This window comes from Triturus cristatus, chromosome 9 (genome assembly GCF_964204655.1).
Source record: "Triturus cristatus chromosome 9, aTriCri1.1, whole genome shotgun sequence".
Lineage (NCBI taxonomy): Eukaryota > Metazoa > Chordata > Amphibia > Caudata > Salamandridae > Triturus > Triturus cristatus.
In genome coordinates, this window is record NC_140592.1 from 371,191,529 (window position 1) to 371,217,199 (window position 25,671).

The 25,671-nt window shown below is 47.5% G+C and overlaps 1 protein-coding gene across 1 annotated transcript in view; it reads left to right on the forward strand.

Annotated features, from left to right (window-relative positions):
* BAP1 (BRCA1 associated deubiquitinase 1) overlaps nt 1-11,080 on the forward strand; it is a 196,315-nt gene extending 185,235 nt beyond the window's left edge. Inside the window, exons 16-17 of the mRNA XM_085625184.1 lie at nt 8,131-8,203; nt 8,697-11,080. Of these exons, the coding sequence (XP_085481310.1) occupies nt 8,131-8,203; nt 8,697-8,830 (207 nt within the window). The 3' untranslated portion in view covers nt 8,831-11,080. The remainder of the gene's footprint in view (nt 1-8,130; nt 8,204-8,696) is intronic.
* The last annotated feature ends 14,591 nt before the right edge of the window (nt 11,081-25,671 follow it).

A 25,671-nucleotide genomic window follows, 5' to 3' on the forward strand; every position in this document is an offset into this window, starting at 1 on the left:
TGTAGTCAGGGAACTAACGTTAGAAGGCCCATTCACCTGTCATGTATGTCATACTCATTTTGGAGAGGAATGTAACCAATTGAACGTACTAGATAGCTCACACTCTAAAGTGCAAAAAACTGTCCCGATGATTCACAAAATGGATAGTATCCCCCGGGGTAGTAAAAATCTGCTCTGTAACATTCGCTCATTAGCGAAGCACGCCACTTACGTATGGGACCTTATATCTAATGAGAAACCCGATCTATGTTTCTTAACAGAAACATGGCTTAAGCCACACTCGGTTCCAGCTGTTACATTGGGTATCCCGGTGGGGTATAAAATAGTCAGGCTAGACTGTCCTAATAAAATAGGAGGGGGAGTGGCGATTGTCCATAAGGAGGAAGTGAACATCATTATCCTTGATGAAATATGTACACCCGAGATGGAATTACTAATTTTTAAAATTAATTCAACACCCAGGGAACAGAGGAAGGGAGCTTTGGTATATCGTCCACCTGGCCCAAGTGGGAATTTCTCTGTTGCACTCATAGAGGCCTTAGTGCCATATATACAAGAAAACCAGGACTTCCTATTGGTGGGGGATTTTAACGTACATAGTGAGTCCGAGACATGTACAGAGGCTAAAACTCTTCTATTGGATTTAGATTCCCTGGGACTTAAAAAGATTAACCATGGGCCCACTCATGAGGCAGGTCACACTTTGGATTTAGTTCTGTCGAACTCATCCTTCATTAAATGCATGACACCTACACAGGTAGAGTGGTCAGATCATTTTATTTTAAAATTCTATACTGCTTCCAGGTATAAGCCACGAACACAGACCTCCTTAGCTAGTAAGAGGAGACCTTGGCATAAACTCACCATGGAAGCTTTTAGAGAGAAGTATAAAACCTTCCTGTTTGAGAATTCCACAGGGGACGTAGTAATTGCCCTCGACAGATTTGAGGAGACGGTTAGAGCAGTAATCAATGCCATTATCCCGGAGAAAGTACACAAACCGCGCATGGCGAATAAGCAAGAAGTTTGGTTCTCTGAGGAATTAAGATCTTTGAAACAAAAAAACAGAAAATTGGAAAAGTTATGGAGGCAGTCCCAAAGAACTCATGATAAAGAACAGCATAGAACTTCTCTCAAGATATATCACAAGGCCATTAGAACGGCCCGGAAAAATCATATTGCAGCGCAACTAACAGCGGCTGGGAAAGACTCTAGAGTGTATAACATTTTACAAACCTTTACCAAGCCAGTGGCCTGTGAGACTGCAGAGGTTACGTCCCAAGATCTCTGTGATGAGATCTCTCTATTTTTTATGAAGAAGATAGATGGGATCTATGACAGGATAATGGCTTCAAATATAAGCGCTGCAGGAGGAAACAATATCTCTCATGAGATCACACGACAGGTACAACCTACTCAGCGCCTTACAAGTTTTCCCCCTATCTCCTTAGAAGAGGTAGTCTTACTGATTACTCAAATTAAGAGTGGCAGCCCCTCAGACTTTATTCCTGCACGTATTATGCCCATGCTTGCAGACGTTCTAGGACCGCAAATTCAGATTCTGGTTAACGTTTCTCTTAGTACAGGGAAGGTCCCCTTAGATTGGAAAAGGGCTTTGGTAAGACCACTGAGGAAAAACACCGCAACCCCCTGGACGGAATTGCCTAATCTCAGACCTATCTCACTTCTCCCCTTTTTGGGTAAAATAATAGAGAAATTTGTAAACCGACACCTGTCAAACTACATCGAAACGACAGGTGGGTTAGACTCCTCCCAGTCAGGTTTTAGGCCAAGACACAGTACTGAGACCACCTTGTTGTCTGTCGCGGACGATCTACACATGTTCCAGGATAAAGGCTACTCTGTTATCCTGGTCCTGTTGGATCTGTCCGCGGCGTTCGATACAGTGTCACATAACATCATGACCACCAGGCTAGTTAACATCGGCTTGGAAGACAAGGCTTTAGCCTGGCTGAGGAGCTTCCTAACAGACCGCACTCAAAGGGTCACTTTGGGGATATATCGATCAGAGGAGAGGGAGATCTCTAAGGGGGTACCACAGGGCTCCTGTCTGAGCCCTACTCTTTTTAACATCTACGTGGCCCCCCTAGCAGACATCATGAGATCCCATGGATTCATCCCAGTGTCATACGCAGATGACACCCAACTCCTCTTTCCTTTCAAAACCCTTACTGCCAAAGTTAGGAATGATTTTGCCCAGGGGATGAAAGCAGTGGCTCACTGGATGGCATCTAACTTCCTGCAATGCAATGTGGCAAAGACGGAAGTGATGCTGTTCGGGGAGGCCTGTGGACTCCTGACTGGTGGCCTCAAGACCTTGGCCCAGTCCCTGAACCTAGACAGGTTGTGAAAAATCTAGGGGTCCGATTGGACCAGGAGCTTTCCCTGAAACATCACGGCAACCAAGTGGTGGGCTCTTGTTTCCACATTATTGGTTTGCTGCGGAGAGTCTTCCCTTTGCTGCCAGAATCAACTAGAAAAACTTTGATACAGGCTCTAGTACTAAGTAGGCTGGATTATTGTAATGGACTATTTTTGGCAGCAAATGAAGGAGTCATTTCTAGACTACAGGTAGTCCAGAACACCGCTGCTCGCCTTGTCCTAAATCGGCCCCCTCGTACTCTTTCCAAACCCCTACTTAACAAGCTGCATTGGTTATCTATCAAACAGAGGGTGAAGTTTAAAATCTGCTGTGTTATACATAAATGCTTACATGGGAGAGGCCCTGTACATCTTTCCAACAAATTCTGCCCCTATGTACCCAGGCGCTCTCTGAGATCCAGTGAGCAGGCTCTGTTACGTGTACCCAGAGTAAAAAAAGTAAGACAGGGAGACAGAGCCCTATCAGTTGCTGGTACAACCCTATGGAATAGCCTCCCTACATCTTTGAGGCTATGCGACGATCATCTTCCTTTTAGGAGACAATTAAAAACCTTCCTATTTCAGAACTATTAAGATATACTGCGTGGATTTCCTCTTCTGCTGTAATATGGCCGTCTCAAGGCGCGGAGATACTCCTTCGGGAGTCGAGTCCAGCGCGGTACAAACCCATAAATAAATAAATAAAAATAAAGGCCGAGGGCGGGGCAACAACCATACCCGCACCTCTACAGCCACTAAATAGTGACTTACCACCACTCCCCCCAGACCATTCCACTCCGGTCGGGGGAAGACTTCAACAGTTCCTACCTGTCTGGAATTCCATCACAACAGACAGGTGGGTAAGACAAATTATCTAGTCTGGCTACTGCCTCGAACTCAGCAACCCCCCCCCCCCCCCAAACATACCACCCAAACATCGTCCCATGTCGTCTCACCACCTCACACTCCTCAAACAGGAAATTCAGTCTTTGCTTCAGAAACACGCAATAGAACCAGTTCCACTACAACATCAGGGCACAGGAGTATATTCTCTATACTTCCTCATCCCCAAAAAGGACAAAACCTTAAGACCCATACTGGACCTCCGACTACTAAACCAGTATATACAATCAGACCACTTCCACATGATCACTCTCCAGCAGGTCCTTCCATTACTCCAACAAGGCGACTTCCTTGCCACATTGGACCTAAAGGACGCATATTTTCACATCCCTATGCATCCTGCACACAGGAAGTACCTACGATTCGTGGTAGACGGTCAGCACTATCAGTTTACGGTTCTCCCATTCGGAGTCACAACCGCACCCAGGGTATACACAAAATGCCTAGCAGTAGTGGCAGCGCATCTCAGAAGACAACAGATCCATGTCTTCCCCTATCTGGACGATTGGCTCATAAAAGCCAATACTCTCAACCAATGCGTTCTCCACACTCACCGCACTATTCAAACCCTACACAACCTAGGATTTACAATCAACTATCCCAAATCCCAACTACATTAATTTCTTCAAACTGTTAACCGTTCACCTGTCATTGGAAGCTTTCCTACCCCATCTGACAGGCAAAGTTGTCCAAAGCTCTGCTGTCTGCCGCAGGGTTCACCTCATGGCAGAGTATCTCCCGGGAGTAGACAGCGACTTTGCCAATCTCCTCAGCAGGATGCAGCAATAAGTTCACGAATGGGAACTCCTCCAAGGAGTCATCTTCTCTTACTTTCAGTAGTGAGGGTATCTTTAGCACAATCAAGCGCCAAATGCCCAAGCTTCACCTCCAGGTTCCCACTCGCACAATCCATGGGGCATGCACTATGGATGAATTGGTCATGGATATTTGACTACGCTTTTCCGCCTCTGCCCCTACTTCAGTTTGTGGTTCGGCGGCTACGGTGGCGTCTCTTAACCTAATCCTGGTGGCCCCCACTGGGCCCTGCCAGCTCTGGTTCACCACTCTATTGAAACTCTTCGTGATCCTGCACAAGAGGGTCCCTAACAGGTCAGACCTCCTCATGCAGAACCATTGAGAAATCAGGCACCCAGAACCCAGGTCGCTCAATCTTGCAATCTGGCTCCTGAGTCTGAGTTTGGATTTCTTAACCTTCAAACTGAATTCATGAGCATCCTTAAAGAAGCGTGCAGGCCTACACACTCTCCTGTTACGCTGCCAAATAGAAGCACTTTGTCCATTACTGCCACTGTAAACAAATCGACCCTCTAACTCCCGGAGCCATGACATCGTCTGCTACCTCCTCCACTTCCAGACATGTGGTCTGGCCTTTTCTTCCCTTCGCCTGGCCACAGTAGCTGCCTGTCTTCGGAACAGATAACACATTTTCCTCTTCCTCATACCAGTCATCAGGACCTGCATGGAGGACCACAATAGAGGCATCCCACTTTGGGTCCCCCAGGCCCGATGTGGAACCTCAAAATTGTCCTCGCAAGACAAATGGGTTCCCTGTTTGAGCCCCTCCTCTCCTGCCCCCTTCAATTCCTTTCTTGGAAGGTGCATTCCTTATTGCCATCACTTCACTCAGGTGAGTAAGTGAGCTCCAGTCATTAATGCTAGAAGAACCTTTCTTTCAGTTACACAGGGACAGGGTTATCCTCCGCACCAACCCTAAATTCCTCCCCGAGGTACTCTCCCAGTTTCACCTGAACCAGTCCGTTGTCCTCTGTCATGTTATTGCCACTACTTGACTCTGTTGCAGAATGGGCTCTCCACACTGTAGATATAATGCGAGCCCTCATGTACTATGTCGATAGGACAAAACCTTTCAGGATGACACAACTACTTTTTGTTGTGTTCTCTAAGCCACATAAAGGAAACGCTCTGTCCAAATCAGGCACAGCTAGATGGATAGTCAAATGTATCCAAACATGCCCCTCAAAAGCTGAAAGGGTTGTGCCTATTCCTCTTAGATCACACTCTACAAGGAAAAAAAGGGGACTCCAAGGTTTTCTTAGGCAATATCCCATAGCTGACATCTGTAAAGAAGCTTTATGATTCGCCCCACATACCTTCATGAAACACTACCGTGTGGATGTTCTGGCTCGCCAACAAGCCAACGTTGATCAGACAGTACTATGTACACTGTTTTAGTCCTGCAACACCCACAGGCTAGCCACCACTTTTCTAGAAGGAACCGCTTTACAGTCTATGCACAGCATGTGTATCTGCAGCCGCACATGCCTTGAACAGAAAACTTTACTTGGCCTTTTAAGCATCTGTTTCTGGCATGTACTGTTGTAGATTTACATATGCCCTTTCACCTCCCTGTATGCCTGTGACCATTGCAATAATCAAAAATACAAACCGAGAGAGAAGGAGGGTCTTGGGGAACTTTGAGACCAAGCATGGATATATTCCCCAAAAATCAATAGTCTAAACAACAGCAATATGCATGGGTCTAAAATATAGTAAGGTTTTTTGAGCAACACACCACAATATATTGGATGACCAGAAAACTTGTCTTGAAAATTTTATTTGATGTCCCTGGAGGGTCAGGTTAAAAATGGTGCAGTTACTGTTTTAACATAATAAATGTCTGTGTCTGCATGTTTCTGCTTACAGGACTGTTTACGTCCACAGCTTTCTTCAGGACCAAACACAGTGCAGAATACTACTGCGAAAAAAAGTGACCAAATAAAGTACAAAGAATATATACGATGCAATCAGTAACCGTCTGAAACATCATTGGACCAGACTCAACCATGAAACTTGAATTTGTAGGTATTCGAATCCTCAACTGTGTCACGAATACTGTGGGTATCCGTGTATTTTGAGGAAAGCAACTCACCTCACCTTTGTATTCGTGACACAGTTGAGGATTCGAATACCTACAAATTCAGGTTTCATGGTTGAGTCTGTTCCAACTATGTTTCAGACGTTTACGGATTGCATTGTATATATTCTTTGTACTTTTTTTGCAGTAGTATTCTACACAGTGTTTGGTCCTGAAGAAAGCTGTGGACGTAAATAGTCCTGTAGGCAGAAACATGTCGACCTTTAGACATAGACAGTTATTATGTTAAAACTGTCACTGCACCATTTTTAACCTGACCCTCCAGGGACATCAAATAAAATTTCTCCCGCAGGGGTCATTTTATATTTTCACCTTCACATTATTCACACACTGCATCCCTCACTCCCCCTACTAGTAATATTTCTTCGCATCCAGTGGATCTGATTACTCCTAAAACATCTGTGAGCTCCCCCTCATAGGTGAGGGGTTGTAGCCCTTGGCGTCACTAGTGTGGTGCTAGGAGGAGACCCAGATGATGAAGCATGTCACCTCGGTGAGTGATGGGAATCCATCCTACCAATAGGTATGCCCAGACAAGTTTTCTGATCATCCCATATATTGTGTTGTGTTCCTCAAAAAACCTTGCTATGTTAGACCCATGGATATTACTGTTGTTTAGACCATTGCAATAATTCATATTTCTGTTTTTTGCATGGGCATTTCTCTCTCTGTCTCTTCATACATCGCTTTGCTCCACTTCATCCTTGCCCAATGTGTGGGGAAACAATCGAACAATGAAGTAGATGTTCATGCGCATTGCCAACAAAAGGAGTCGTCACAATACTTCGTGACTCTAAAGACTTCTACGAAGAAAACCAATTTGCAGACATCTGGGCCAAACTATAGATGGCAGGGGTAAGCACATCATGTACATCTACAGCACTACATGCCATGAACAGATGCTTACATGGTAAGTAACATTTTCCTTCTGGTAGATACATAATCATTCTGCAAACTCCACTGCTTTCCCTCCTCCCCAACGACCTGATGCTGTGTTATTAAGATCTCAAAGTCTGCAAATGTAATGTGTAATGTGCATCATTTGTAGCCCTCATGGGGAAAAATATCAGGAACTGACGAGTGTGCTGGTTGGTGCCTAATGCACTCTGCTCAAGTCTCATATGGAGGCGGAGTTGTGGCTAGAGGTTTGTGGTGCCACCTAGTAGTGCTGGAGAGTTGTTGGGAGCGGGGGACAGTTTTTGGACCAGCCTGGAAGGAGTGTTCATTATGAGAGGCATATGTGTGAAGGCTGTGTATCTGTCAGAAATCTTCTTGTCAAAAGTAACTTTCCTTCTGTGGTAGCCATGACCTCCCTTTCTTTTCATGTGCCATCATGAAAAAAGCTAAGATGACAGGCCTGATGGAAATCTTACAACGTTTGACATCATAAGTAGCTTTGACTTTTTGATGCCTCCGATTATCAGATTTCCATGATTCCCACTTGTGCCAGGTAGGCACGTTCAAAATGATAGCACTGTATATAACCAAGAGATCAACCGTCTGAACCAAGTGGAATAATTAATCCTGTTAATTGGCTAACTGCCTAAGTTAGTTAGAATTTCTTAGTAGTTGGTATCTCTTAGGGCCTACCATTCAACAGGCCTTGTGATATCACTGAATTTCTTAATGTCAACCCACTTTAATTTCTGGCTTCCACACCTTTCATTATTGCTTTCAGAATGGTGAGAAAAACCAGCAATGCAAAACCTAGGAACGAAGCCCTATAGATATCTTGTTTTGTGGTGGGTTCTTAGTACTTTTCTCTGTTCACAATGGTTCCGTGAGTCTATTGATGGATGTATTGAAATTATAGATCAAGGGTTAAAGTGTATTATTTGCTTTCCTTCTCTCATTCTTAAGAATTCCTAACCATGAAGTCTTGTTGGAAAAGCATCTTATGTTCCTTTCATGTTCATTCTCCGCTGCAGATTGATGATCAAAGAAGAACACACAACTATGATGAATTCATCTGTGCATTCATCTCTATGCTAGCTCAGGAAGGTGAGACCTGACATGTATGGAATTAATGAGTGCAGTAGACAGTATTTAGAGTTTGTAATAAAAATAAAACATTAAGGATTACCACCTATATGCTTGCAAGTGACGTGGTGGTGGCCGACTGTTGTCAAACATAAGTTACTTATTTTGGTGGTAGTCCCAGTCAAGGACCGCAGTAGCTATTTTGTACATTAATGATAATCTTTCCACTATACTTTAGTTTGTATCTCTGTATTGCTTTGGCCAAGTATTATTCTGTCCCATCTGCTTCTTTTCTAAACTTTCCATGTTTTCTGTTTAACTAATTTGCTTTTTATTTTTGTAGTATTTTCCGCATTCATGCTTCGTTTGTCCCTCAGTTGTGAGTTCACTTCTTGTTCTTTCTACTCTGCATCTTTCATTCCCATTATGCTCGTTCCATGTGTCCTTTCCTCTTTCCTATTTCTGTAGTTCATCTCTGTGTTCTCTATTCAAATTATCTGTCTCCCCCTTCCAGGAATGTTGGCAAGTCTTGTGGAACAGAACATCTCTGTACGAAGGCGTCAGGGAGTTAGCATTGGTCGGCTTCATAAACAACGAAAACCAGATCGCCGTAAACGTTCCCGTCCTTACAAAGCGAAGCGCCAGTAAATAGCAGGAGTTCCACAAGCTTCCAGCACAGCTGTAAGGATGCCGAGAGGTTTGCAGAGGCTCACATGCTTCTGACACAGCAGCGATCGCTCGTTCAGCTCAACGAAAGGTGACCCTGTGAAGAATTTGGCCATGGGCAAGTGGGTATTTTGTCTGAGTGGACAATTTCTGCAAGAGAAGTCCTGCTGCCGCCAAGCGTAGGCACACCAAGCAGATGTTTTGAAGCAAAACATGATGTGGCATGGCTATCTGGATTCTGACCTTCGTTGAGTTGCGATGTCTTTCAGACACATCACCACATCGCAGCCCTCCTGGAAGTGGGTTGTCAGTGGTAGTACATAATTGGGCACAGTGCCAAGTGGTGGCATTGTCAGTGGACACTGATAAGTGGCAAGGGAAGTTAGGTAAAATTACTCTATGGATTGCCCTTACATTTTATCTGCATCATGTGGGGATTTTCAGTTCTTTGAAGGCCCTAATATAGTTCAGCATCACTCAGTTCAGGCTATCTTGGGGAAAATTCCTTTTTATGTTATCCTTCACTCTGCAGTTGGTAACCAAAATAAAGTGAAATTAAATACTAAGTTGAGTCGATAAGGCAGCAAAACCAACCCTATTGCAATTCCAGTTCAGTGTTTAAGTGGTGCATTCGCTAAGGCAAGTTCTGCTTCTTGTAGTATTGGCTCCAGTCCTTTTGCATTTCAGCATAAAAAGGAATATAACTGTTGTCTTATCCTTACAAGATCATCTGGGCAGTCCTTAAACTAAACCAGTTCCTATGCTCCTGTTTTTTTGTGGTGTATTCATGCACTCTGGTAACTTCGGAGGTATTTGGCACAGGTTGCAAACATGGTTGACTTCAACCTAAAACAGCAGCACACAGGTGAGTTATTCCTTGCTATGTATTATTTTGGTGGTGTATGATTGATATTTTGCCTCATGTTCTGTCACATAACTTTGCTAATATGATTTACTGTCACTCTTTCACTGTTACCACTGCTGAAATGGTATTCTGTCCCCTAGTGGCAGTGTGTTTTGAGAGCTGATTGGATGATATGTTTCTTGTCTTTCTCTTTGTGGAGTCTCAGAAGTCTTGTTCTTCTGATATGAATTCCCTGCTGTGGCTTAGCAGCATGCCACCATTGGTACTGCTGAGATGACTTTATTGTTCCATAATGTTCTTTTGTGTTGTTCGGTTGGTATTGGTACCCCAAAGTGTCAATCTGTGTTCCCGGTTAACACATTGGTTTGTCCTCAGGCATTGTTGGGATTGTATTGTGCTGTTCCTTTTTGCATTGCCAGACCTGACTTAATTTGCCCAGATTTGTGTTGCTCTGATGCTGTTTCATCTAATGTCAGCCCATCTGGCGGTTGTCATGCTCTCCAGCGGCACCCTACTCTATTCTGCACTGCTTGAGATAGCCAGTTCATTGTTGAGGTTGGAGGCTAGCATTTCTGAGCACTCTTGCTCTACTGGCATTGTCTGGATAATAGTTGGTTTGACTCAGTGATATTAACAGATAACGAGATGTTATAAGTGCTGTTAGCTAATGGAGCAGTAGTTGACCCTTTAAAGTTAGACCCTCTGTCCATGCAGGGCAAAAGAAGGCAAGAGAAAGGTGAAGTGCTAATTTTCTGGACTGGGGAGAAAGCCTAAAAAGAGTGCCCTGGGTTCATCATGAGGCTTTGTGCTGAAGGAGGGTGTTTTGATTACTGAGATAAAAGATACAGGCAGTAGCTGAATACTTGAATTGCTGAGGATACATGAAAGAGAATGTAATGGTATTGCTTTGGAGATCAGTGACTGAGATGTACACAGAAGACTTTGATTCCCTTGATTTGCAATAGTTCAGTGTTGGAGAGAGCCTTCATTTGCTGAAGGGACTAAAATGTCTTGAGGTGAGAGAAGATTCACTTCATGAGAGAAGCTTGGATCCGGTGGAAATATCTTTCATTTCCTAAAAATGTACTCAATTTTGAGAATTGATGCTAAATCCCAGGACTAACACTAGTGCTAAATCCATAGAAAAACTGATTCAGTGGGGCGCTTCTAGTACTAAGTGGAAAACAGTGGCTCAGATTCTTTGCATTTATAGAGTTTTTGACTTGGTGGACAACCAGTAATGATCAATGAATATCTGTGCCTACAATGTTTCCTTAGTGCACAAGTATTGTAAATTTATACAATGTCCGATCTGTTATTAAAATAAAAAACAACAATGTTAAATCTTGCTCAGAAAGGAAACAAAATGTGTCCGTGTTATCATTGAGCCTTATCAAACGCTTTGTTTTTAACGATGTCAGTGTACCCTGTGAGGGTTAGTAATTCAAATGGTATTTGAATTGTATTAATACATTAACTTACAGTATGACATCTGTTCCCAAAAGATTACATAGCAGTTTCACACAACTGCTAGACAGGGTGTCTTAAAACATGGGTGCCTCCCCAGCTTTTGCCACAGAACTACATAGAGAGACTTGTGATTCCCAAAAATCCTGGATGCTTTTTTGTTGGGTCTTGCCTGTGATAGTGCATGCACGTCACATGTGAGATCTTTTGATGCTTTAAAGAAATGTTAAAAAGGCCTTAGAGCCCACCAATACTTACCATTAGTTAGCTTCACCATCACTCTTATTTGCTGGCTCCTGATTGATCACTGCATGGCAGTTTCACTTTCTCTTCTTTTAGTTTTATCTTCTTTGGAGCATGGACCAAGTACTAATTGCTTGTTATTTTGAATAGTGTCCTGCTGCTCGCTTTGGGATTGAGGTATTTTTGCTTTTTCTTACCCCTCACCCATCCTGCATCATTACTTGCCTGCTCTTGCTTGCCCCTTTTGCCCCAGCCACTTTGTTTCTTGCCTGCTCTTGCTGCTTCCCTTTCCCCTGTCATTTCCTACCTGTTTTTGCTTACCCATGCTTCCACTTCCCTCCTACGGTGTTGCTTATGCCTTTGTTGCTTGTCTTTTTTGTACATGTGCCTTGCCGCCAACTCCTAGCTTCTAGGTGCATACCTGTTTCACAGAATAAAGACTGGTCAAAGCGAGCATCTGTAATGGCCATTTTTTTGTGCGGTCGGCTATGAAATGCTGTGCCAGACTTTTTTGTTTTTTGCCTTCTCTCTCTGAATCCGGCCATGATGTTCTCGAGTATCCCTCTGAATCCAGATGTTTGCAGATGCCAGACCTTAGTCAGGAGCGGGAAGGATAGTGTCACAGGGAGCAAGAAAGCTTGCAGCCTCATCGCCAGCCGTTGTAACTTACAATGAAACCTCTGACAGCATTGTACCATTTCTGCACCAGACCTGAATGGGCAACACCAGCTTAGTGGAGGTTTGCTGCGTCGCATGGGTAGGCAAGAGAGTCTTGCCTAGACCTGGGAGGTGCAAGTCCCTTGGGGCAAGCCCATGTTATTAACAATCAGTTTTGGGTATCTTGGTGGGTGTGAAAGCGGAATAGAGTTGAGGATGGGAACCCAGTGAGGAAGATGTGTAATAACATGTTGTATATAACACCTCTGCTGCCTTTAAGCTCTGCACATCGATGGTACTAGTGTCCCATCTTTATTGTACTCAGTTTGCTGACTCACCCACGGACCCTTCACCTGCCAAGCCTGCAAATTTACCTGCCTCCGGACCTGCACCGCCCCCGCTAAACCGAGCCCCAGCAACAACCACCTGAAGTGCATCCTGCTGAACATCCGCTCCGTCCACAGGCACGCCGTCTAACTCTGGAACCTGCTTGACACAACAGCACCAGACGTCGCCTTCCTCACGGAAACCTGGATGATTGCCTCCTCAGCGCCCGACATCGCCATCGCCATCCCGGACGGATACAAGATCACCCGGAGGGACCGCGTCAACCAGACGGGAGGATGCATCGCCATCGTATACAAGAACACCATCCGCATCTCGACCAACTCCGACGACACCCTCACAACCGCCGAACACCTGCACTTCCAGATACACACCGACCCCAAGACGACCCTCAGAGGCACTCTCATCTACAGACCCCCGTGACCTCGCACTCAATTCAGCGAAGACATCGCAGACTTCATCAGCCCGCACGCCCTCCCCTCCGCTGACTACATCCTCCTAGGGGACCTCAACTTCCACCTGGAGAACAACAATGACAACAACACCACCACCCTGCTGAACAACCTCGGACTCAAGCAACTGGTGAACACCCCGACCCACTACGCCGGCCACACGCTTGACCCCGTCTTCTCATCCAGCAAGCACATCTCCTTCAGCCACTCCACCAGACTTCATTGGACTGACCACAGCTGCGTCCACTTCAGCTTCAGAAGAACCACGACCCACCACCACCCGCAACGGGCCCCAAGCCGGAGCTGGAGCAAGATCACCGGCGAGCAGCTCACCGCCTCCCTCAACCAGAACCCTCCCACCAGCACAACGGACCCCAACGAAGCAGCCAGCAACCTCACACAGTGGCTGACAGCCTGCGCCGATGACCTCGCACCACTAAAGAACCCTACCAGCAGACCCGGGTGCAAGAAAACCCCCTGGTTCACCGACGAACTCAAGGACTCCAAGAAGAACTACCGCACCCTCGAGAAAGCCTGGCGCCACGACCAAACCACAGACAACAGGACCGCACTCAAGCACGCCACCCGCAAGCACCACCAGCTGATTCGCACCACCAAGAAGACAGCACTCAAAGAACGACTGGACAACAATGCCCACGACAGCAAGGAACTCTTCAGCATCGTCAAAGAGTTCTCCAACCCCAGCGCCGGAAACAACGACGTCACTCCCTCGCAAGACCTCTGCGACTCACTCGCCTCCTTCTTCCACCGCAAGATCGCCGACATACACATCCGCTTCGGCGCACAGACCACGCACCCAACCACCGAACCAACGCCCGCCACCACCACCCTCTGCAACTGGACCCCGGTCAGCACCGAAGACACCACCCGCACGATTAACACCATCCACTCCGGATCCCCCACCGACCCCTGCCCCCACCACGTCTTAAACAAGGCCGACACCATCATCGCACCCCATCTCCGGGACATCATCAACGCCTCCTTCTACACCACCACCTTCGCGGAGAGCTGGAAGCACGCCGAGCTCAGCGCCCTCCTGAAGAAACCAACAGCGGACCCCACCGACCTCAAGAACTTCCGCCCCATCTCGCTCCTCCCTTTTCCGGCCAAAGTCATCGAGAAGACCGTCAACCGACAGCTTGCCGCCTTCCTCGAGACGAACGGATCCCTCGACCCCTCACAGTCCGGTTTCCGAGCCAACCACAGCACCGAGACTGCCCTGATCGCAGCCACCGATGACATCAGATCCCTGCTCGACAACGGGGAAACAGCGACCCTCATCCTCCTGGACCTCTCCGCAGCGTTCGACACTGTCTGCCACCGCACCCTAGTACAGCGCCTCAGCAACATCGGAATCCAAGAAAAGGCTCTGGAGTGGATCATCTCGTTCCTCGCCGGAAGAACCCAGAGAGTCCGCCTCCCCCTGTTCAGATCCGAAGCCACCAAAGTCATCTGCGGCGTACCACAAGGATCTTCACTTAGCCCAACCCTCTTCAACGTCTACATGAGCCCCCTCGCAGCCATCGCACGCCAACACAACCTCAACATCATCTCCTACGCCGACGATACCCAGCTGATCCTCTCCCTCACCAACGACCCCGCCACCGCCAGAGCTAGTCTACACGATGGGATGAAAGACGTCGCCGAGTGGATGAAGAACAGCCGCCTGAAACTGAACTCAGACAAGACGGAAGTCCTCATCCTGGGATCATCGCCCTCCGCCTGGGATGATTCCTGGTGGCCCCCTGCCCTGGGCACCACTCCCAAACCAACGGACCATGCACGCAACCTCGGATTCATCCTGGACTCCTCCCTCTCGATGACCAGACAAGTCAACGCCGTCTCCTCATCATGCTTCAACACCCTGCGCATGCTCCGCAAGATCTTCCGATGGATCCCCACCGAAACCAGGAAGACCGTCACCCAGGCACTCGTCACCAGCCGACTGGACTACGGGAACACCCTCTACGCCGGAACCACAGCCAAACTTCAAAAAAGACTCCAACGCATCCAGAACGCCTCCGCACGACTCATCCTGGACATCCCACGACACAACCACATCTCCGGCCACCTGAGACACCTGCACTGGCTCCCCATCAGCAAGAGAATCACATTCAGGCACCTCACCCACGCACACAAGGCTCTCCACGACCTGGGCCCAAAGTACCTCAACGACCGCCTGACCTTCTACACACCCACCCGCCTGCTACGATCGACCAGCCACGCCCTCGCCTCCGTACCACGCATCCGCCGAGCCACCGCCGGAGGAAGATCCTTCTCCTACCTGGCAGCCAAGACTTGGAACTCCCTCCCCATCCACCTTCGGCTGACCCAGGACCACCTCGCCTTCAGGAAGCAGCTCAAGACCTGGCTGTTCGAGCAGTGACGTTTCCCTCTCCCCCAGCGCCTTGAGACCCTCCCGGGTGAGTAGCTCGCTATACAAATGCCGTGATTGATTGATTGATTGTGTGACGTTAGAAGGCGCCCCGGAGGTTCCTTTGTGTGGTAGCCAACTTCAAAATCTTTTTTCCGCTGTTGGGTATGGACACAAGGGATGAGGCTCCGAATTATTGGAGAAGATTCCTGAAAAGTTTGGTTTTTTTGGCAAAAAAAACGACTAAGAAGGTGGTACCGGAGAAGTAAAGGGACCTCAGTCCGCATAGCCCGTTGGGAGACCCCATCCGAATAGCTCACAGTGCACGTGGACCGAGAATGGGGCAAGGTAGGAGTCATGGGAGAAAAAAAACACTTAAGTTTTGTCCAAATTGCCACCACAAGTTTGGACAACGCAGTCTGCACGAGATCTGTAATCTCTCCCTACCAGGGACCACAGGGACATGGACTGCATGGCCTGGGCCGTGTTTGTGTCGTAGGCTCTCAAGGCCCGACGAAAGCAGAGAGAGGAACATCACGCAGCAATGTACAATAGTCAGAAACAACAGGCATCGCTGAAGGACTTGGGCCTCTCAAGCAACGAAGATGAACAGGTTGCGGCTGCAAAGTCAGCACACGGAGGCTGGGACGTGGAAATCCTCGGCAGACACCATGAAAATATGTGCCACTAAGAAGATTCCGAACAATGTCTTAAAGAGACCAGAAAAGGTAACTAAACTCCCTCGGATACCAAGGGCCTCGAAAAGAAAGTGCACAGGGCAGCTCAGGCATTGAAGAAAACAGCGACCGAGGGTCAGCCGCGACCCAAAGAATCTCACAGATCCCATACCAGGGATACTGGCTAAGGAAAAGAGTCAAAATCGACAAAGACCAGCTCGGGTCAAGAGGCCCCGAAGGAAAACACCAAACCTTCCAAGTCAGAAACCACCACACCAACTAAGAGGGCATCCCTGAAGAAAGATGTCAAAAAGGCCCTCGAGGTGGAAAAGAAGAGAGGAAGGTCAGAGGCAGAAATGGCTGCTCTCTTTCAACAAAAAAAGGAGTTTGACAAGACACTAAAGGAATACAGGATTCCTACAAGAACTTCCACAACTTCGGACGCCGAAGAGGAAGAGAATGTCCTCGAGGTACCGGCAACCCCGAACCTTATGAGGAGGAAGTCGAAGAGAAACTTGACTTCTCATCCGTGGAAGAAGCAACAGAGTTTCGATGAAGAATGGAACGACCTTGACACAGAGAAACACTGTACTGACGCAGCCTATGACTGAGCCTTTCGAACCAATGCAAAAAGCTGAATTTCGGCATGTCACAAAAACTGCCTTCTTTGTAGCGGTAACATCACTACAGAGAGTAAGTGAACTACAAGCATTAACTATTGGGGAACCATACATGCAAATCCACAAGGATAAAATAGTTCTGAGAACTAATCCCCAGTCCTACCTAAGGTGATGAGCAAATTTCACATGAAGCAGAGCATTCAGTTGCCAGTTTTCTTTAAAAACCCTCAAAAACGGCTGGAAAGAAGCCTACATACCATGGATGTAAGAAGGGCGTTACAGAATTGTTTTGTCTCCTGTAGATAAAATAGTAAGGGGAATCAATTGTTTGTCTCTCATGCAAAGTCCAGCAAATGTTCACCTGTTACAAAAAGAACAATTGTACGCTGTATTGTTGAGGCTATTCAAATATGCTGCTCCTCAGCTGTGAAAACTTTAAGCTCACGCCCAAGAGCGGATTCTACAAGGAAAAAGTGTGCAACCCTGTCCTTTATCGCAAATGTGCCAACACACACTATATGTGCAGCCGCTACATGAGCTTCCCCACATAGCTTTACCAAGCATTATTGTGTGGATATACAAATGACAAAGGAAGCACAGGTAGGACAGAAAGTACTTCAACAACTGTTCACAAACTCTTCCACAGCTCACCTCTGCCATCCCAAGGAAGGGGAAACCGCTGCATAATGTAATGCACAGCATGTGAATCCAGAAAAGTATTCATGCTCCAAAATGAAATGGCCACTTACCAGTAGGGAGTAGTTTTGCAGCTTGAAGAGTTTCCTGAATTTATATACGACCCACCCGCCTCCCAGAGAGGAGGAAAGCAAACGGGTAGGAAGAAGATCACATAAAGGAAAGAACAGAAACTCAAATCAGGAAAGGTAAATAAATACCCTTAATGACAAGAAGAAGGGGAAAAAAGAATCAGAAGATGGCTACTATGCACAGGAATTTCCAGAGCGCCGTCTGACGTCACACAAGGGATGGACCTGGCACCAAATGGTGGGTGACGATGCCCACCCAAAAAATAAAAAAGGAAACAGACAATTCTGGACCCAACCACTAGATGGAAGAATAATACACAGCATGTGAATCCAGAAAACTCTTCAAGATGCAAAACTACTCCTGCTGGTAAGTAATGACTTTGTTTTCCTTGCCAAAATTAAATTCACTGTAGGTGTACACTGTGAGCATTGTGCAGTTGTATCTTTTGGAATACGATACAGCTCTTTTATACATTGATGTGCAGCACTTGCTACGCTGCAGCTACATAGAAATATTGCTAACAATGCATTCCTGATATTTTTATAGCGCTTGCGCATAAGATGCCGAGTAGTGAGCAGAGGTGGGTGAGCTTACAGATTTACAGTGAGAACCTAGCCAGAGCTGAGCCAAGGATCTGGCTCCAATCTTTGAGCCTGTGCACGAGCCGAACACTGAAAATGTTTGCTGTGTAGCTCACACAACAAATAACTCATAAAATCTTATAAAGCTGCTTCAAAATTCAAAAAAGTGTATGTTCGAGGCATATGAGCTGCAGATTGTACACTTTTGCATAGATCGCCATCTGGTGTTGGGCCCGGATGTTTGCAGTTTGTTTTTCTTCTTGGACAGTCTTTGGAAGTCACAAGTTCGGTGACTCCTCCTTCGGTCCGTACTGCGCATGGGCTTCGGCTCCATCCTCAGATTGTTTTTTTCCGCCATCGGGCTCGGATGTGATACTTCGTGCTCCGGCTTCGAACCTTTCCAGTTCGACCTTCGACGGAAAATCCTCGTCCATCGAGATTCTTAAGAGAAATCATCTTCTTCATCTCTCTCGGCGGCACTTTTCGATTCCAGACATCGGCACCGGCCTACGGGCCTCCCTCGACTCCGGTCTCGGCCGATGGAAAGGACTCCCTTCAAAAAGTGCCCAAAATGTGGGTCTAAATTTCCCCACACCGACCTCCATCAGGTGTGTAACCTCTGCCTCTCTCCAGAACACGAGGCTCGAGACTGCCCCGCCTGCAAGTCTTTTCGATCGAAAAAGACCATCCGGGAACGAAGAGCTCGACGCACCATGGCGCACTCATCGACTTTGGCTCCACCCGACATCTTCGGAGACGACACCGGAGCTTCGGGGCAGCAGCACACAAAGCAGGAGGAAGAACTCGTCAGCGCTTCCGAGGCCGACGACTCTGACCTGGAGGAGATAACACCGGCGCAGAGGGTCGTGAGTACTTTACCCCCTCCAACTCCCCTACCCACACCGAAAGAGACTCAGGTTACACCTTCGCCTCCGGGCCTAGGGAAACCCAAACATACAGCTTCTATCACCCCACCTTCGGGCCCGGTGTCGAAGCATCATAAGTGTTCCGGCGGCTCGAGCCAACCTACTCCTGGTGCCGAAAAACACCGTTCGGCACCGAAGAAAACCACGCCCAGTTCGGCTCCGAAGTCATCGGGCTCGAAACCTGCACTCTCGGTGCCGATAAAGCATAAGCATAAGTCCCTCGGCACCGACGCTCCGGCACCGAAGACCGCCTCGGCACCGAAGAAATCGGAGACCCCGAAAAAGCATGGCATGGAGAAACCATCGAAGCCCTCGGCTCCGAAAACATCGGCACTGACAGATGATTCGGTGCCACAAGTACTATTTACGCCTGATCCTTATCAAAAAACTTTAACAAAGGATCCAAAGACTGGTCAATTAACTTTGTCTTCCAAAAAGAGACATTTACACAAGCCAGATCCTCCTCCACCGCCAAAACGGAAGGACTCTGCCACATCCCCCTTCAGAGTACCCTCTCCACCACCTCCTCCACCTCCTCCACCTCCTCCACCTCCCATATCTCCACCACCTTTGCCTCACCGCTCTCCGACCCCATCTCCAGACCCTGATTATGGAGATCCAGATTATGACCTGGCAGATGCCCCAAAAGACCCCACACCTCCAGGGACACCAGACCCATGGGAGGATTACCACAACCCTGATGTGCCAGATGTGCCTTAGGATGACATTTATCCATCCAGGCCGTCTCCTCCAGAGGACTCCCTGGGGTTCCACCACTTAATACAGCGGGCGGCACACTACCATGGGGTAGAGTTACATAGCGAGCCAGTTGAGGACGATTTCCTGCTGGACACTTTTGATATACAAGATAAGGCCTCAGCAATATTACCCATGCTAAAAGGGGTAACCAAACATGCTGCAGAGGTGTTCAAGGACCCAGTCAGAGCTAGGGTACTAAACCCCAGGATAGAGAAAAAATATAAAGCAGCCCCCACAGATCCTGCATATATTAAAGGACCTGCTCCCTTGGACTCTTTGGTGGTCTCCACAGCTAGGAAGTGGTCTAACTCTCAATCCTCAGGGGGAGGCTCCCCCACCAGATAAGGAGTCAAAGCTCTTAGATGCGTCTGGTAAACGCACTGCCTCGCAGGCCGCAAATATGTGGCGCATTGCCAACACACAAGCTCTGCTTGCACGTTATGATAGAGCACATTACGATGAACTGGAGGCTATCATGCAACACCTCCCAGACAAACATAAACACAGGGCTCAGGAGCTAATACAGGAGGGAAAGCTCATCACCAATACCTCAATTAAATGTGCCCTCGACGCAGCAGACACAGCTTCGAGAGCGATAAACACCAGTGTTTTGCTTCGTCGTCATGCCTGGCTCAGAATCTCAGGGTTTGAGCCAGAAGTCCAGGCATCTATATTAAATCACCCCTTTGACCAACAACACCTATTTGGTCCAAAGGTGGACGAAGCATTGGAAAAAATGAAAAAGGACACGGATACGGCAAAGTCTATGGGGGCATTACAATCCCATACCCCTAGACGCTCATTTCGTCGTTCCTCCTTTCGGGGCACAGGCAGAGGTTACTCTGCCGATAACACCTCTACTTCCTACAAGTCCCCTCCTCAGAATACCTTCTCAAAGGGCTATCAGAGAGGTGGTTACAGGGGAAACAATAATAAAGGCAGGGGCAAAACCAACAACACCCGTTCTGCCACACCACCCGCCCAATGACTTTCCCCCGCTTCCCCCAGACCATTCCACTCCAGTCGGGGGCAGGCTACAATATTTTCTTCAGACCTGGGAGACCATAACATCAGACAAATGGGTGACACAAATTGTTCAGTCAGGCTACTGTCTCGAACTAACATCTACCCCACCCAATATTCCACCCAGGCACCGTACAATGTCACAAGAACACACCATACTGCTCAAACAGGAGGTGATCTCCCTCCTCCAAAAACAAGCTATAGAGCAGGTCCCTGTCAATCAGCAAAATCTAGGGGTCTACTCTCTGTATTTTCTAATCCCAAAGAGAGACGAGACCCTACGGCCCATTCTAGACCTCCGGCCTCTAAATGCATACATACATTCGGACCATTTCCATATGGTCACCCTCCAACAAGTTCTCCCTCTCCTGTGTCAGGGAGACTTTCTCACTACACTGGACTTGAAAGACGCATACTTTCATATTCCAATACACCCTTCTCACAGGAAGTACCTCAGGTTTGTGGTGGATGGTCAGCATTATCAATTCAAGGTTCTCCCCTTCGGGGTCACAACCGCCTCACGGGTGTTTACCAAATGCCTAGCAGTAGTAGCAGCTCACCTCAGAAGGCAACACATTCACGTCTTCCCTTACTTGGACGACTGGCTCATAAAAGCCGCGTCCTACAGCCAATGTGTGCAGCATACAAACAGCACCGTACAACTGCTCCACCGGATAGGCTTCACGGTGAACCATTAAAAGTCCCACCTCATACCATCTCACACAAAACAATATCTCGGGGCCACTATAGACACCTCCAAGGCTATAGCCTATCCCAATTCAGCCAGAATCGCAAGCATACAAGCCTTGCACCAAACATTCACTCTTCAACACTCTCTCCCAGCACGAGTGTTTATGAAGCTAATAGGGATGATGGCATCTTGCATCTTTATAGTGCCCCATGCAAGACTCCACATACGTCCACTCCAAGAGAGCCTAGCACGACAGTGGAACCAGGCCCAGGGACAGCTGACGGATCTGGTGTTGGTGGACGGCCGCACCCATCACTCTCTGCAGTGGTGGAACACAACAAACCTTTCCAAAGGGCGGCCGTTCCTGGACCCGGTTCCTCAGGTGATTCTAACGACGGACGCATCGCTCTCCGGCTGGGGAGCACACCTTCTACACCTCACAGTGCAAGGTCTATGGACGCCACAGCAAAAAGTACTCCACATCAACCATCTGGAGTTATTGGCGATCTTTCTAGCCCTGAAATCCTTTCAGAAACAAATTTCAGCCAAAGCAGTCCTCGTTCGCACAGACAATATGACTGCGATGTATTATATTCAAAAACAGGGGGGACACACTCTCCCCAGTTCTCCCGCTTAGCACAGAGCACATGGAGATGGGCAATTCCACAGAAAATCTATCTCCTGGCACAGCACGTCCCAGGTATACAAAACACCATGGCAGATCTGCTCAGCAGACAAACGCAGCAAATGCACGAATGGGAACTGCATCCACAAGTTCTTCGCCCATTCTTCTTTGCCACCCGCGAAAACAAAAAATGCCCAAGCTTCGCCGCCAGATACCCACACCCATTGTCCAAAGGCAATGCGATATGGATGAACTGGTCAGGCAAATTTGCATACGCCTTTCCACCTCTCCCGCTAATTCCGTTAGTGGTAAGGAAGCTACAGCAGCACTCGCTCACACTCATTCTGGTAGCTCCAACATGGGCCAGGCAGCCTTGGTACACCACACTGCTACAGCTATCTGCAGTGCCACATCAAAAACTGCACCTGTCCCCATGCCTCCTAACACAGAACCATGGAGAAATCAGGCACCCGGACCCAGCTCAGCTCAACCTTGCGATCTGGCTCCTGAAATCTTAGAATTTGGATATCTTAACCTTCCCCCTGATTGCATGAACATTATCAAGGAAGCCAGACGTCCTACCACTCGAGCATGCTATGCCGCAAAGTGGAAGAGATTTGTTGTTTACTGCCGTAACAATACAATCAACCCTTTAGATGCATCCATACAGCATATCATATGCTATCTGCTCCATCTTCAAAGGTGTAACCTGGCATATTCATCCATACGTCTACACCTCGCAGCAATTGCTGCTTAACTACAAAACAGACAGCATTTATCAATTTTCAGAGTTCCCGCTATTAAAGCCTTTATGGAAGGCCTAAAACGAGTAATTCCACCCAGGGCACCACCTTCCCCTGTATGGAATCTAAACGTAGTTCTTACACGGCTCATGGGTCCGCCTTTCGAACCAATGCATAAATGTGAGCTACAGTTCCTCACCTGGAAAACAGCTTTCCTCATTGCTATCACTTCCCTTAGAAGGGTTAGTGAAATACAAGCGTTCACTATACAAGAACCCTTTTTGCAGATACATCACAGCAAGGTGATACTTCGTACAAACCCAAAGTTTCTGCCCAAGGTCATTTCGCCCTTCCACCTTAATCAATCGGTGGAATTACCGTTTTTTTTCTCGCAACCTCAATCTGTTGCGGAAAGGGCTCTACATACACTTGATGTTAAAAGGGCTTTGTTGTACTACATACAAAGAACGCAACCTTTCAGGAAGACCAAACAATTGTTTGTCTCCTTCTCTCCACCGCATAAAGGTAACCCCATCTCTAAATCAGGGATAGCTAGGTGGATTGTTAAGTGCATACAAATTTGCTATCACAAAGCAAAAAGAACATTATCTGTTCCACCTAAAGCCCACTCTACAAGAAAGATAGGGGCTTCTATGGCTTTTCTAGGGAACATACCCTTAGATGACATCTGCAAGGCAGCCACATGGTCAACTCTGCACACCTTCACAAAACATTACTGTGTCGACGTGCATTCCAAGCAACAAGCTAGTGTGGGCCAGGCTGTACTAAAGACACTATTTCAAACCGCTGCAACGGATACCGGTGGTCGCCGCTAGGGCTGGGTACTGCTATATAATCTATGCAAAAGTGTACAATCTGCAGCTCATATGCCTCGAACGGAATATGCTACTTACCAGTATGCATCTGTTCTTGGCATGTAGAGCTGCCGATCTGTACACGCCCACCCGCCTCCCCGGCTACCTGTATCCGTTCCAGTCTATCTTATTTAGATACAACACACATGGGTTTCTTACTGTTATCACTACGCTCCATCATTTCCCTGCTGGCGAAAAACAATCTGAGGATGGAGCCGAAGCCCATGCGCAGTACGGACCGAAGGAGGAGTCACCGAACTCGTGACTTCCAAAGACTGTCCAAGAAGAAAAACAAACTGCAAACATCCGGGCCCAACACCAGATGGCGATCTATGCAAAAGTGTACAGATCTGCAGCTCTACATGCCAAGAACAGATGCATACTGGTAAGTAGCATATTCCTTCCTTAACATGTCAAGCTTTGACATAAATAAATCACTTTATAGCACTGCACCGAGAAGTAGTTCTTAAAAATGAGTATCTATGCATTACCCAATTAGTGTGCGAAGAGGCAAAACAATTCTCATGTAAACACTAAGTGACCCAAATTATTATAGCGCAATATTAGTCTAATAAATCAAGCACAATATGTTTTTGTTCAATTGGTATTCTGAACTCACATATTTGAATATGCGATAATGAAGAAAAAGGAATTTTGGTGATAAAAATATTTGCCTATGGTCTTACAAATTTGTAAGCTGGAAATCTGGTTTCACTTTTTACAAATCAGCCAGGAAATGGGTATCTGTTTGTCTTTACAAATGTTAAGGCTTTATTTGTACCTATTTGTGCTTTTTTCTGTAGTTTTCATAAAGCATGTTCACAACCCACAGGTATTGGAGCACTTTACAGGAGTGTTAGTTACATCATGCAAGGTCACATTCTTTGTTTATAGTGGGGGAGATTAAGTGATTTGGCCAAAAACACAGGATGCAGTGCCGACACCAACTCGAACCTGGCCGGTAGCTCTAGCCGTAATGCCACACCCTGGTTCTTTTTGGGCTCATGGTTCCAACTGGACCGCGAGCTGAGCCGGAGCCTGGCTCGAGCTTTTAGTGGCTCGCCCACCTCTAGTGGTTGGCAAGCATTGACGAGGGTACCTTTAAACAATCTGTAGGTCTGTCTAATCCCACCCACTACCTCTCCGCAAGGGTCGACGTACATGCTCTAATAATACATTCAGGAAAATACATTGATTTGAGGTGCCTCAAGGCCCCAAGTAAAGCAGGATAAATGAAGCTTTCAGAGCAGTATGTATTTGCACACTTCTGTCCATAACTCTGTGTTCGAGGCATATGACCTGCAGATTACACACTTTTGCATAGATCGCCATCTGGTGTTGGGCCCGGATGTTTGCAGTTTGTTTTTCCTCTTGGAAAGTCTTTGGAAGTCACGAGGTCGGTGACTCCTCCTTTGGATCGTATTGCGCATGGGCTTCGGCTCCATCCTCAGATTGTTATTTTCCGCCATCGGGCTCGGATGTAATCTTCGCGCTCCGGTTCCGAACAGCTTCCAGTTCGACGATCAATCCTCACCCCAAATCGCGGTATTGTTTCGATCGCGATCTCCCCACTCGACGCGCCTTCTCATCGGCAGAGACCTTCGGTTCCAGTCATCGATGGCGGCCTTCGGGCCTACCCAAGCTCCGGTCCTGGCTCATGGAAAGGACTCCATTTAAAAAGTGCCCTCGATGTGGGTCCAAATTTCCCCACACCGATCTTCACGAGGTATGCAATCTCTGCTTCTCCCCTGAACACGAGGCTCGAGACTGTCCGGCGTGTAAATCTTTCCGATCCAAAAAGACTATTCGGGACCGAAGAGCCAGAAGAAACATGGCACACTCCCCAACGTCGATTCCAGACGACATCTTCGGAGAAGGCGTCGACGCTCCAGAACAGCATCGCACCGAAGAGGACCTCGTCAGCGCTTCCGAAGCCGACGAATCAGATGTGGAGGACATCACTCCGGCGCAGAGGGTCGCGAGTACCCATCTACCCCCCCCCCACACCCGCGCCGGCACTGAAAAAGGCTTCGGTCACGCCTTTGCCTCCGGGCCTAGGCAAGACCAGAGACATTGCTTCACACACCGCACCTTCGGGCCCGGTAAAGAAG